The sequence below is a fragment of the Dromaius novaehollandiae genome, chromosome 1 (assembly GCF_036370855.1).
Source record: "Dromaius novaehollandiae isolate bDroNov1 chromosome 1, bDroNov1.hap1, whole genome shotgun sequence".
NCBI classification, from domain to species: domain Eukaryota; kingdom Metazoa; phylum Chordata; class Aves; order Casuariiformes; family Dromaiidae; genus Dromaius; species Dromaius novaehollandiae.
The window spans coordinates 122,914,856-122,927,496 of record NC_088098.1 but is presented as its reverse complement, the minus strand read 5'-3'; the positions used below and the strand labels follow the sequence as shown (position 1 = coordinate 122,927,496).

Genomic DNA, 12,641 nt, shown 5'->3' with positions numbered 1-12,641 from the left:
CCCGTTAGGTTTCACCGTCTTTTTTGATCGCAGCTGGCTAAAAAGAATCCCCTACAAAGGTCTGAAAGCTCACAGCTGGTCACTGACTGCATGGCTTGTGACTCACATCCACCCTACATGTGAAAATAAATTCCTGGTATTGTATATAGTGAAAGAAGAAAAACTGTACCTCAGCAAACCGAGCACTAGGTACAGTAAACATCCTATTCCCTTCTAGAGAACTTCTTGTGGAGAGAGGGAAAAAAAAGTGCTTTTCACTCTTTTGTTTTTGTAGAGGCAAAAGTCACAGCTGAAGTGCCTGGTGAATTTAGTGACGTGGGACAATTCCTAGCAACTGGGAAGCCACAAAAATGAAAAGGTAAGCTAGTTTTTCTTCTATTGCAGAGCAGTTGGAGCTTGGGGGCAGAGGGAATTTGCTTTCATTACCAAAGAAAAATAATTTCAAGAGCAAACTATATATACAGTTAACTTCACCCACCTGAGAACAGAAGGAGGAATTATGGACCTGGTGTTTGTGACTGAAGCCTCATCCCCTTAGGACCATTGAGAAAGCTCAGATATAGAATAAAGACCAAAGACTAGAAGACGAAACAAGACAGGGGTTCTAATCCATGCAGATTTCTATCCAAATTTTCTTCACAGATGAGGAAGTTGTGAAAGAGGGCAAATTACGCCAGAGAAAAAGCCTTTGATCGCTGCTGTAGCATTCCAACAAAGCATTCAGCATTTCTCTATTTCTCTCACTTCATTAGGGAGACTGCTTTCTGGATGGTTGCCTGTTTACTGTTCACATCTCTACCCAGAGGTAAATATACCATAATACACATCTAGGAATTTGTGGAAATATTTACACATGAACACACAAACTGCAATTATGATAACGATCCAGTGAGAATCTCTGAGCTGAGCAAAACCAAGACATGCTTTGCTTTGAAGGCATTCCGTCACATCCCAAGACAAGGTACAGGTAATAGCTTTCTGGTAAACTATAATTGAAAGAGTGATTTCAAGGTTTAGGCATTTCAGGCCCACAGACCTCTACCTATAAAGTTTATCCTGCCCATGTCCTTAGAGTACCCCCCGCTTCCTCCATAATATTGCAGAATCAGATTCCAAGTCATCTTTATAGCCCCAACTGTCTTGCATCTTATTTTGTATTTAAATCTACGGGGTTGCTGGGCTCTCTGCAGGGGTGACCAGATAAGTGAAAGAACTGAAGCCCAACCACATGAGCAGCCTGAGCTGTGCAGCCTGCTCTTGCACATGCACTCTCCCTCTCTCTCACCCTGAATCTTTATACACGCACTACCAAGTTTTAGCAGAGCTGGCTTTCTGGCATTGTATATGTTCAATGTCATGATCTTTCATATGAAAAACATATGTTAGTATGTACTGCTAAGGGAGCCTTCTACAAGCTACAAATCCCTGTAATTTCTTTGTTTTAAGCTTAAATTCAGCAATACTGAGATCTCTGTCTGTGGTCAAGACTATTCCATTTGTTCAGGAGTGCTTTGCTTTCAGAAAGTGCTGCAGTAGCTCAGAAAGGTATACTTTGCGTTGAACTAGTCGCTCTCTATTTTCCGGAAGTATGATTGTCATTTTTGAAGAGAACTTTTGTACGACTCCATGGAGCAATGTGAAGAGTCTGTTGCCATTCAAGATGTACTCTTTCAGTGGAGCAGTACGCCTGGCAAGCACCCTGAGACATTTATGTAGTTACCCTTTGGCTTATTTTTCCCCTTAAAATAAGAAACCGCAAGTTCAGTGTTTCTGAGCGAGGAAGTGGGATTGCAGACAGCCCAATCCTTTACAGACACTTCTGCATATAGGTGAGACATGCTTGTAAGGAATCAAGAGGTTGCCTTGTCAGGATAACACATTTTAGCTCAAGCTCACAGATACTCAAAAACACAAGAGAATAAATCCCCCGTTGCCTTGTTTCTATCATTGGAGCATTTTTTTCCATGTATTCCATTACTCCTGGATCATTCTTTGCTTTTTTTGTCAGAACTGGAATAGCATTCTCATAGCCCACTCAACATGACAGACTCAACAGTTTCCACTTCCAGACCCTTCTCCTCAGGGCATAAACTCCAGATCTCCTACTAGCATCTCAGATTCCCCCAGTATAGGCAGTACATAATTAATACACAGATCTGGTTACCCTACAAGATATCATCAGTGGCCTAGAAGTCAGGCTTTATGAGCTTCCCTGCATCACCCTCTGCATGCTACCCAGCACACCAGTGAGTAATTTCCATGTAGCAACAGAAGGGAGTAAGTTCTTAACAGAAATCTGACCACAAGCATAGAAAAAGTCCAAAGGATACCCAGCTATTAGTTTTGTCAGACTGGGGGAAGGCAGATCTAGGGGCTGGCAGAGTGACCAAGGAGCTGCAAGTTACCCCAGATTGCAGTCCTATGGTAATTGCAGTCCCTGTTTTTTACATGCTTTGCTAATTAACTACCCCATCTCTTGCTGAAAAGCCAGGCTGCAGCACAGCTATCTCTGGCTTCTTGTAGGTACTTTTTTTCACCTGTTGAAGGTTCTGTACAGAAATTCAGTGTAACAATAGTGGAGCTTTCAGCAAACAATCATTTTTGGCAGCAACAATGGATCATAGCTTACAACAATACACTGAAGAAGAAGTGTTTATTCCGTGTAGAAATCCTAGTTTATCCCTATAAAAAGTTTAAATTTGCACACTCAGTGTCACCTTGATAATCACTTAAAAAACAGCACTTAAAAGCCAGCACTTAAAGAGCAATCTCTTTTTTAAAGTCTAACTTAACATTTGAGTCTTATGTCTGCAAGTGAAAGCCACATGCCAACACGTATTTTTTTCCAGCATAGAGATCTGCACAAGACCACATCCTACACACAGAGCTTGCAAGGCCAGACGAGCGCTACTCACCTCACTTCATGCACGCCAACAGCAGGCTGCTACCATCCCTGGTGCTCCCTGCATGAGTGCTTCAGTCTTCTGGCCAGGAAACTCCCCATTCCAATCCTTCAGGTGTGTCAAGGTCCTCAGTGAGAAACCTTGTGTAATACCACCTAGTCAGACTTCAGCATAGCCTGAGCCTTCTTCTCAGGGCTAGCTTTCATAAGGACATCTATTCAATCTGTATCCAGAAGCCTGCTCATGCCATCTACAAGAGACCTCACCTTCCTGTCAGCTCTATTAGATAAATCATTGCAGCCAGATTTTGGTCGCTTGTTCCTTGTCCCAACCAACTCCAACAGAGCTTTCTATTTTGCCCCTGGCTACCCTTGCTTTACCAGCTGTAAGCAGAATAGGGCAGGCTGCATTGGAGCCCTCAGGTGTTTATTTATTCCCTCAGAAGCAGTATGAGGTTCATTCATCATATTATGCAGGCAAAGAATAGTTATGCTGGGCCCAAATTATTGCACTGCTGTCCCCTAGAGCCAAAAAGAAGGTAGATGAGACTGATGCATCACAATTCCAAAACCAATATCAAATTTAAAAGTGAAGAGAATCAAGAGGTAGGATGAGCATTCTTTTTTCCTCTTTTGCTCTTCAAGTGTTTATTGCCTGTTTTTTGATAGAGCAACACATTTTGTGGATTTCAGGATTATCTTTTCTTCATCCATGTGCAACAGAGTATGTTGTGAGCATTCTCCATACTAACAGCCTCCTGTGGACACAAGTCTTCTCACTAGAAAGTTCTTCTGAAGGCTCACCTCTTCCTGGGTTTTCAAAACAGCTGCAGCCAGCTCAGAAACATTTGTCTCTGCCCCATACCTAGCTAACTATGGTCAGCAAAACCCAGGGTATGGTCCTGCCTCAGAGAGGCTCTGCTAAGGACAGCCTTGCTCAGCTCTCCAGACCCACACAGCTCAGGGACAGCTCTTGGGCTGCTGCCCTCCCTTCACTGTCTTTTCTCAGCTGTGGTGCCTCTTCCAGCTATGCTGGGTATAGCTAACGGCACTCACATGGGAAGAATTATTAGCAATCACTATTGCAGGGCTGAGGCACTTTCCTTAGTAAGTCTAAGAGTGTGTGTGCTCTGGCAGTCAGCTCACAGTACAATAGAGGCTAGAACTTCATTATAAATAAAATAAGAAGACAGTTATTTGGATACTGTTGTGATTCAAGCTCCTCCTGAGAGAGGTAAAACCTCATGAGTGACTGATGCAATCTTTAAGTGGTTGAGTTCTCAAGACAGTAAGGGTAGGGGGGGATCTCCTTTCACTGACAAATGGGAATTGCATTGGAGATGGGTAGATCTTCAGCTGAAGGTTTAAATCATTTGGCAAAAGGGGGATTGGGATTTTCAGCTGAAAATTTTGAAAACCTAAGGAAAGCATATGTTTGGTGAAAAGGTTCTAGTAGGAGACACTTCCTCAGCTCTGTGATTTAGTTCACTGAGTGATCATTTTTCTCCCACTTTTATCTCTGTCTGGCCATATACAATGTGAGAACAAATAAACCTAAAAACAGACACTAATAAATATGGCAACAGAGGCCTGAGCATGTAAGAAGCTGAGCCCTGGTTTCCTGGCTGACATCAGTGACCTCAAGAGTGAACTCAGACTCTTTTTGGTCTTTGGCACAGTGAATGGAGAGAGCTGCTGCATGTACAGACCTAAAGCATGGGAATGACCACACTGAGATCAAGTGCATTTATTTTTATATTTAGTCTGATTACTTACCTCTCACGCTTTACATAACATTGACAATGAAAACAGACTGAGTTATTCCACAGTGAATTTTGGCTTTTCTTCCTGGTGAAATCACAAGCTCATGCTGCTTTTGTTCTGCTCCCTGCTGGGGAGGAAAGTTTCCCATCCAAATAAATTCATCTGCATTTTAATTTTAATTTATAAAAATATTTTATGAAATGGATTTGGTCAAATCTTTAACTTAAATCCATATTCTGTGCTGAAAATACCTGGTTGTCTATGCTTTAAAAACTCTTGCTTTTATTCTCTAAATGAAGCATAGCTAGCTAGGCATAGAGACCTTCTCCCATGCCCCAGTCTTCCCCTGGAAAATGTTACAGCAAAATCTAGTAGGAGTTGTCCTACCTGGTCATAGCAGATCCCTCCATTTATGGAAGTTATAGTATATTTTCGACTGACTTGGAAGAATTTATGAAAATAATTAGCACCAAAGTTATTAAATGAACAGTGTACATTTTGCAATTTATTTGTTTTCTTGCCATACCTGCCTGCCTTCTTGTTCACCAGTATGCTACACTCACTAATACACAATGATTCTTGCATTTGTTGGAATCAGATGGTACCATCACCATCAAATGTTCCAGGCCACAGATACAAACTACGCCCTGAGGCCTTGGAAAAGTCATTTAGCCTTCCTGTGCTTCAGTTCTCCAACTTTAAAATGGGAATGACAGTGCTCCTTTTTGGGGTGCTGGAAGAATAACTGTATCAAATACTATGAGAGACCCAGAGACTACAGTTAGCAAGATCCTTGAGTGCATCCAAACAAACTTGCAGAAGATTACCCCGTTCTGTCAGACCATCTCCAAGATGTTGCAGAGGACGGGATGTTAGCATGTTATTTACACAACTGGAGCTATGATCTGACAGGAGAGCAATGAGAGTTGAGGGAGATTAAACTTTTCCAGGATTCTTCTCTTGACAATATAAAACCCTTTTCACACTTCCCCTTTTTTTAGCCAGACTTCCTACAAAACCAAAACTTGTTTAGTCATGTTGTCTGACAGTCTTGACTTCCCTGCATGCTTTTCTCCCCTTGCAAACTGACTACTTTCAATTGAATTTGACACCTGATCTCAAAGACTAAGATTCTCAGAAACTGGAGAAAAATCCCTAGCTGAGGAAACTCAAATCAGTGCCAGCACTGAAGAAGTGGATGCAGCTCGCATGCAGCAACATCTGCCCTGCTGCACAGCTGGCTGGGCAATCAGCACACATGGGCCTCAGGTCATGCCACAGCATGTGCTGCCTCCTCCATGGCTGGGAGCAGGAGGCTGGGAAGAGAGGCAATAAAGTTGTAAGGAAGCCAACTCATAGGAAACCTGGTGTCCTTAGCTCTGCTGCCCACTGAGCAAGTTGTCTGTTTTTTATTCCAGGTCAGCCAGACACAACGTGCCATGCATTTGTGGGAGAAACTGTCATTTTGCCTTGTACCATCACCTCTCCTGGAGAGCTAGATGTTTCCGATTCAAAGCTCTACTGGCAGATAGAGTCTACTATAGTGCATTTTTTTCACAATGGGGAAGATTCACTGAGGTACCAGGATATAAATTACCGTGGCAGAACCAGTCTTTTTTTGGATGAGGTGAAGCATGGCAACTTTTCTCTACAGCTCTCCAACATCCGATTAGAGGATGCAGCTGAATATACTTGCATCTATAAACAGGCTAGGACTCTCTCCAACAAAACACAGAAATCTAAAATTAAACTCAATGTATCAGGTAAGACTTCTTTTTAGTTCAGAGGGAGGGAGTTGAGGGGAGCATTTCTTGCTGGCACAACCCAAATGCAGCCATTGACTGGAGTGAGTCCAAAATTTAAAGTGAATCTCCACTCAGTTTCCCTCTGTTCATTGCTTTTGTTGGAATAAGATGGGAGAAGGAAAAAAGTAGGCATCTTTGTCAAGCTTCAGCACTGCATATCCACAGAAGCAGCAGGACTGCTGAAGGCAACCCCCGGCGCCTTCCCCCTCCCTTTACAGGGTTCATTGCTGGGTAATGAGGTCTCCTAGCTTTTTCAGCATTTGTTTATTTATGTTTCTGTATTTTCCTGCATCCACATTGTCCCCAGAGGAATGGGAGAGTTTCTTTCACTGTTTGGACTTGGATCTGTGAATCAAAATTGGCTTCAACTCTGGCAACTGGATCCAAAGTCCAGGCCATACACCCTTTCAGATCAAAGACAGACAGGTGCTAATTACCCTTTCACTTGTAGCTGGAAGATCTAGATCTGGTGGCAAGGCTGGACTCCTGCAACGAGAAAATTATTTTTCTCCCCTAATAAAATGAATGATACAGTAAGACGTGCTTGAATAACGCCAAATACGAAGCTTACATGTTCGAGTTACCTAGAAGCATAGCCAGTAGAATGAGGGGTTGTTCAGTTTGACCAACTGACCAGCTGAAAAAGCAAATTAAAAGGGGGGATATAGGTCAAAACAAAATATGAGTTTTTAAGATTTTGTTTTGCTTGAGCAAATTAGCTGGAAACTTTCATTTTGGTCAACCACACACACTTCATTCAGCTTAAAGAAATGTTTTATTTTGTTTTCAAGTAATTCAAACCCTTTAGAAGTCTTTTTTAAAATGCACATCATCCTTTAGAGAAAAATGTTTTTGAAATGTCAAGTGAAATACTTTTTTTCAGAAAATTTAAAAGTGAAATGTTTTGCAGTTTTCAAAGTGAAAAAAATCATTTTGAAAATGCAGAAGCAAAATGTTTTCATCATCTCATTTTTGGGAGAAGTAAAGTGTCCTTTGCTCTGATTTAATTTTGTGATCACATTTAAACTTTCAATTTGTTTGACAAATGTATTCTTCCTCAGAAAGAAAACCCTAACCCTTAGATCAATTACTGGTACCCTTTTCCTGTTCTAAGCTTAAACAAATCACTTTGAGTCCAAGAGACTTTTGGTACTTGTTCTTTCTTACTGATTCTAGCAAAACACAAACTTAAGCACAGCTATCCAAGATAGGAAAAGGATATCTTCACCACTAACACAGACCTAGAACACGGTGAGAATTAGTGAAATGCCAGTGATCCCTAAGCCATAAAGCTATTTACCATTATAATCACCATAAAAGTCAATAAAAAGCAAATAATGTGGAAGCCATTCAGTTCCTAGAGTTATGAAAAGGCCTTTGTAAATTAGGTTGGTATGAACGAACTACCAGATTTGAGTTATCCTCTTGCAGAAAAATTGAAGTGGATCTCATCCAAAGGCAATTCAGAAGTATAATGTAGATGCTGAAGTCCAAATTTAGTCAGAACACAGAACTACATTAGGGTCATTTGTAAACACTTCTTGAGTGAATATAATACGTAAGGGCTGCCCAGCGCTGACACGTCATCCTCAGGAAATTCTCCCATAAAATTCCTGCTTGTACCACAAATTATTCATATTACCTCCACAAAATCTTAAATTGCTATTATCAAACCTGTAACATTTTGTTATATAAAAATCAATGGCTGTAATTTTTATTTTACTTAGTGTAGATAGAAGGATATAATACTGCAGTTAATGTAGCAAGTTTGGCCACAACAAGATATTAGAGCCACATCAAGATATGATGCAGCAATGAACTCAAACAGAAACCAAGGAAGAGAAACATTGCAATGTTTCATCTCATTATCACATAGAAGATTTCAGGTCTATACTGCATGAACAATAAACAACTTCAAAAATTACCAGAAATATCCTCTTTGGACCTAGGATAGCTCCTTTCAGTGGCTTAGAGGTCTTCAAACAATATGAGGTTAAATTTCAGATGGTATCTTCTGCCTTAACAGCACTAAGTTATAACATTACAAAAGCCAAAAAAAAAACCCAACCCAAAACAAACAAAAAAGTAGAGCTAGAATATCTCTAGCTGTTACCTTCCACAGGAAATATGAAACTATCAAACTTTTCAATGCATTAACAATGGAGGTTTCTCAAAAACAGGGTGAGTGTAAAATGTCTGTATTTAAAGGAGATATTTGTATATTTAATTGAGTTGAAAAACTCTCTGACAACTTTTTCTCTACAGGAACTATTTCTTATCATGAAAAGATTTTTTTTTGGAAAAAAAAAAGATTGGGAAAAGGGGGAGCATTTGAATTTTGCTATAAGAGAACAAACTGAATTACACACTTGCAAGCACCTGAAGGTTTCTGGGTTTGGGGGCCTTGGAGATGGATGAAATAAGAGAAACTTGACTTTTGCAACATAATTCTTTTCATAAAAAGAAAAAAAAGTTTCCTATTGTCAACATTATTTTAAGAAAAACATAGCCTCAGCTCCCAATTTTTGTATTTCCAGCAATTTCTTTAGAAAGAGAGAGGAAGTGAATCTGTTTTGTATTAATCTTTAGTCTGGGAGGCACATGGAACTTTGGACGTTAAAGGACCTGCTGAGAACAGAGAGACTATGTGCACAAATAACTCCCACACTTTGCCTTCACTATAAACAGATCAGTAGGTAGGTCATATTTTACATAAAACAGAAAAAGTCTTGTTTGGTTTCACTTCAGTTTCTGCTTGTTTGTCTGCTAGGCTGACTTTTTTCATTAACTATATTAAAAAGCCTAATTTTCCTGTTACTTTGGGTTTCTTGGAAGACTCTTGGGTTAATAGAAATGTGTTCTAAGTTAGTTTTGAGGTAAAAATGATAGCCTATTGGCCTGGAAGAGCTCTCAAGAAGAGAGGAGACTTGTTATAATTTTACATTCACCTCAGAGTGTTCCTGAGGACTACCAGATAATAACTGGTTCCTTACATATCATTACATCATACTCCTCCTAGAAAGCGGGGAGGAAGAACCCATACTAGCAACAAGTTAACTGTAGTGACACATTGAAAGGCATTACCTGAAAGGGCTGAGATACTACAGCAATAGGAACAGCCCAAGAAGTGGCACAGAATTACAAGAATATACAACCTCCTCTCCCCAGAGAAGGCATTTGACCTGAACAGTGATGGGAGAAGCGTCTCTGCTGCTTAAGTCAGGGGTTCAAAATCTTTTTTCATCTGCATACATCCTCAGCACTGGTTGCAGATAGCATGGAAAGGGCAAAGTTTTTGCTCTGTGTCAGGCTATGCAGTGGCTTCTGTACCAGCAGTGGTGTAAGTACTACCATCTGAGAGCCTGTGGCCTAGTTATTTCAATACTTACCACCATTATTTAAGGACACTTACTAGAAATGCCTGCCTCAAGCCCTGACTAGTCGGAATGATGACGTACAGTACACTCTTCTAGCTGTTGTCCTATCAGGACTTTGAACAAAAATTCCTAAGTCACCCCAGAAATGAACACTGTATTTATTGTTGCTGAGTATTTGTGCCTCTTCCGTGAAGGAAAAAAAAGTATTTCTCACCGTCCCTTAAGGCTTGCTTTTTCTGGATGGTACGTGCACACACACAAAGCAGAATTTTGCAAAAGAGTCAAAATCCACATGATGTTTAAAACAATTTTCCCTCAATGCACTCATGTAAAATATACCAATAAAATGCCAAACAAATTTCAAATGCACTTCTTGTCAAGCTACTAGCTACATGAAAGCTTTTTCTTTTTTAATTTTTCAGATCACAGTCAGGCTTCCCCAAGAAGTCCTGGTGATGCACAGGGACTAGATATACTTGCTCTCTCTTTTCATCTCCTGGTAACACTGGTGGTTTGGCATTTGTGACTGGGAAAGCTAAACTTTGGTTTGGGAAGTCCTCCTCATCAGAGGATCTTGCTGTACAGAAGAGCTCTGTAAGGATAAGACTGCTCTGGAGCCACATAACATAGGCACCAATATTTGAAAACACCTAGCAGTAGGTGTTTATGTTCTGTATTTTGGTGCACAAAAGAAACCAAAGGCAGTAAAACTCAGAGGTGGCAAGCCTGTTTTTTCATTTGTTTCTTGAAGCCCAATTTTAGTGCTGTCAGTGTGAGCATTTTAGTATTTGATGGTTTTGCTTTGATGACAGCTTCAGTTTAGATAAAGACCTACAAAGCCACAGCATGATGTTATAACTCACCCTAGGGAGATCTTCTGCTTAAGATCCCATCGGCAGTCCTTCAAGCAAATTGAAAGGAGAAGGAGTAATTACCCTCTGCGTCAGATAAAAACTGGAAGTAGGAAGAGGCTCTCTTTGTGAAACATAAGGATGGAAACCTTGTGAAATTTGAGCCTGAGGAACTTCAGCTTCTATTTTTACTCTTAAACATCATGGCTATCAGTAGTGATTTTTTTTTCCAAAAGAAATGAACTATTCAGCAGAAGGGTAAAGCTGACAGATGAAGATGATGGAGGTTAGAAAACTTCAGTGCAGAGGAAGAAGGTGCTGTGTTATTACAAAACCCACTTCTAGTAAGTCAAAGGCTTTAGAAGGCTGAATTTAGTATTTTCTCGCCATGAAAGGTGGAGAAGTAAATGCCATCATCAGGCAAAGGCTGTATTCTTAAGCTAGAACTGCGTGATAAAAGATTGATATTGTGACACTGTTTCTTGTTTAAAAATGACACCTTCAGATGAGAAAAGGAATTAAAAATTGGTCAAGGAATGATAACTGTTATCCATGCAGATAAAATGTTCAGTGCAAGTAGTGTAAGATGTCTAGCTTAGTAAAGCTAAGGTTGAAAGGATCCTGTCTACCAGCAATATCAAGAAAAGCACAGAAGCTTTGTGTCAGGCCAGAGCTGTTGCAACTGCGCTACTACAGAACTGAGAAGTGTCTGGAGAACTGCTCACCTGGGTCGGTGTGAAGAGTGGCGATTGCAATGCAGTCATTTTGCATGCACCCTCAAGCAGAGGAAAGTGACTCATAAGGATGCATATAGAGTCATTTTGATTTGAAACAGTTCCACCCTCTTTCCAGAGGACAAGGGTTGTTTTTGCAAGGAAAGGACCTGAACAAAACAGTGCTTAAAATAGTATCCATTGAGGTAAAGACTGTTAACTTTGACTTTCATTGGCAAATGGCCCTTTCCCCACAGTGGGGAAAATGGACAAAATGACACACACAGTGTGCAATGCTGCAGCACTGATGCTCATGGGCACTCAGGCTGCCCTTGCTACAGAGCAGCTTAGTGCAGCAACTGGGGACCAATTTAACAGACAGATTTGAGTATTAAAGCACATACATACTGTGATTGTCTCCTTTGTCCCACCCTCCAAACATTGTTTGTCTCAGATTATATATATTTTTCAAAACAGAAGAGTTAATTAAAAATAAAGCCTTAAATTCTGAAAAAAAACTGTTAAGAGCAATCACTTGGTATGCCACCTAAGAGTTCTTTATTTGTATTCCAATTGTTCCTAGAGTTTGATAGGCTCTTTGTGCAATCAAAAAATTCAGACGTAGGATCTGTACAGGTCTGTCTGCCCCAACCCTGAAAGTCTGAGCTGCCCACTTTCATCTCAAGAACAATATGACTCCTCATATCTCCTTATAATGACTTTAAGGCCATCCACTTTCCAAAATGTGCTGAGGCATGTAAACAAAGCAAGCACCTCTGATCACAGGTGCAAGCTGTGTCACTACACATGCGCAAAAGTTTCTTGGGTAAGAAAATGAATACCTACTTAAATACCTTTATGGGGGCATGCAGGGCTGGAACACAGCCTCACTGCTGTGGAGAGGGACAGCCACAAAAGGTCATGTTAGTCACACGCACAAGAGCAGGCACTGCGTTGGCTGGGGCTTATGAGGAAGGGCCAGTTCCCTCAGTCCTCAGCCTCTCCCACCCCTAGAAATGATTCTTCCTGCCTTTGCAAACTGATGTGAATCACAGTAAGCATATGAGCAGATGGAGACGAGAGGGTAACAGGCGGAGGAAAACAGACCGGGTGACCTCTAGATTTTCCTTAGAACATTCATTTTTTATGACTCAGATTTGCAACAGCATTTGGGATGTTTATATGTCCCCGTTCATTATATTTTCACAAGTTGTAGTTAATGTCATTCC

The 12,641-nt window shown here is 40.7% G+C and overlaps 1 protein-coding gene across 6 annotated transcripts in view; it reads left to right on the top strand.

The window, feature by feature from the left end:
• LOC112981965 (programmed cell death 1 ligand 1-like) overlaps positions 1-11,930 on the top strand; it is a 36,512-nt gene extending 24,582 nt beyond the window's left edge. Inside the window, exons 3-7 of one of the 6 annotated variants that reach the window (XR_010385060.1) lie at positions 275-358; positions 753-805; positions 6,085-6,429; positions 9,009-9,167; positions 10,271-11,930. Coding sequence is in view for 5 of the 6 variants with exons in the window: in XM_064497165.1 (XP_064353235.1) it covers positions 351-358; positions 753-805; positions 6,085-6,429; positions 10,271-10,374 (510 nt within the window). In the remaining variant the exon portion in view is untranslated. Of the gene's footprint in view, positions 1-33; positions 190-274; positions 359-752; positions 806-6,084; positions 6,430-9,008; positions 10,218-10,270 lie in introns of those variants that run through there. The other 5 variants (XM_064497175.1, XM_064497165.1, XM_064497183.1 and 2 more) reach the window with 5 other exon arrangements.
• Positions 11,931-12,641: the final 711 nt, after the last annotated feature.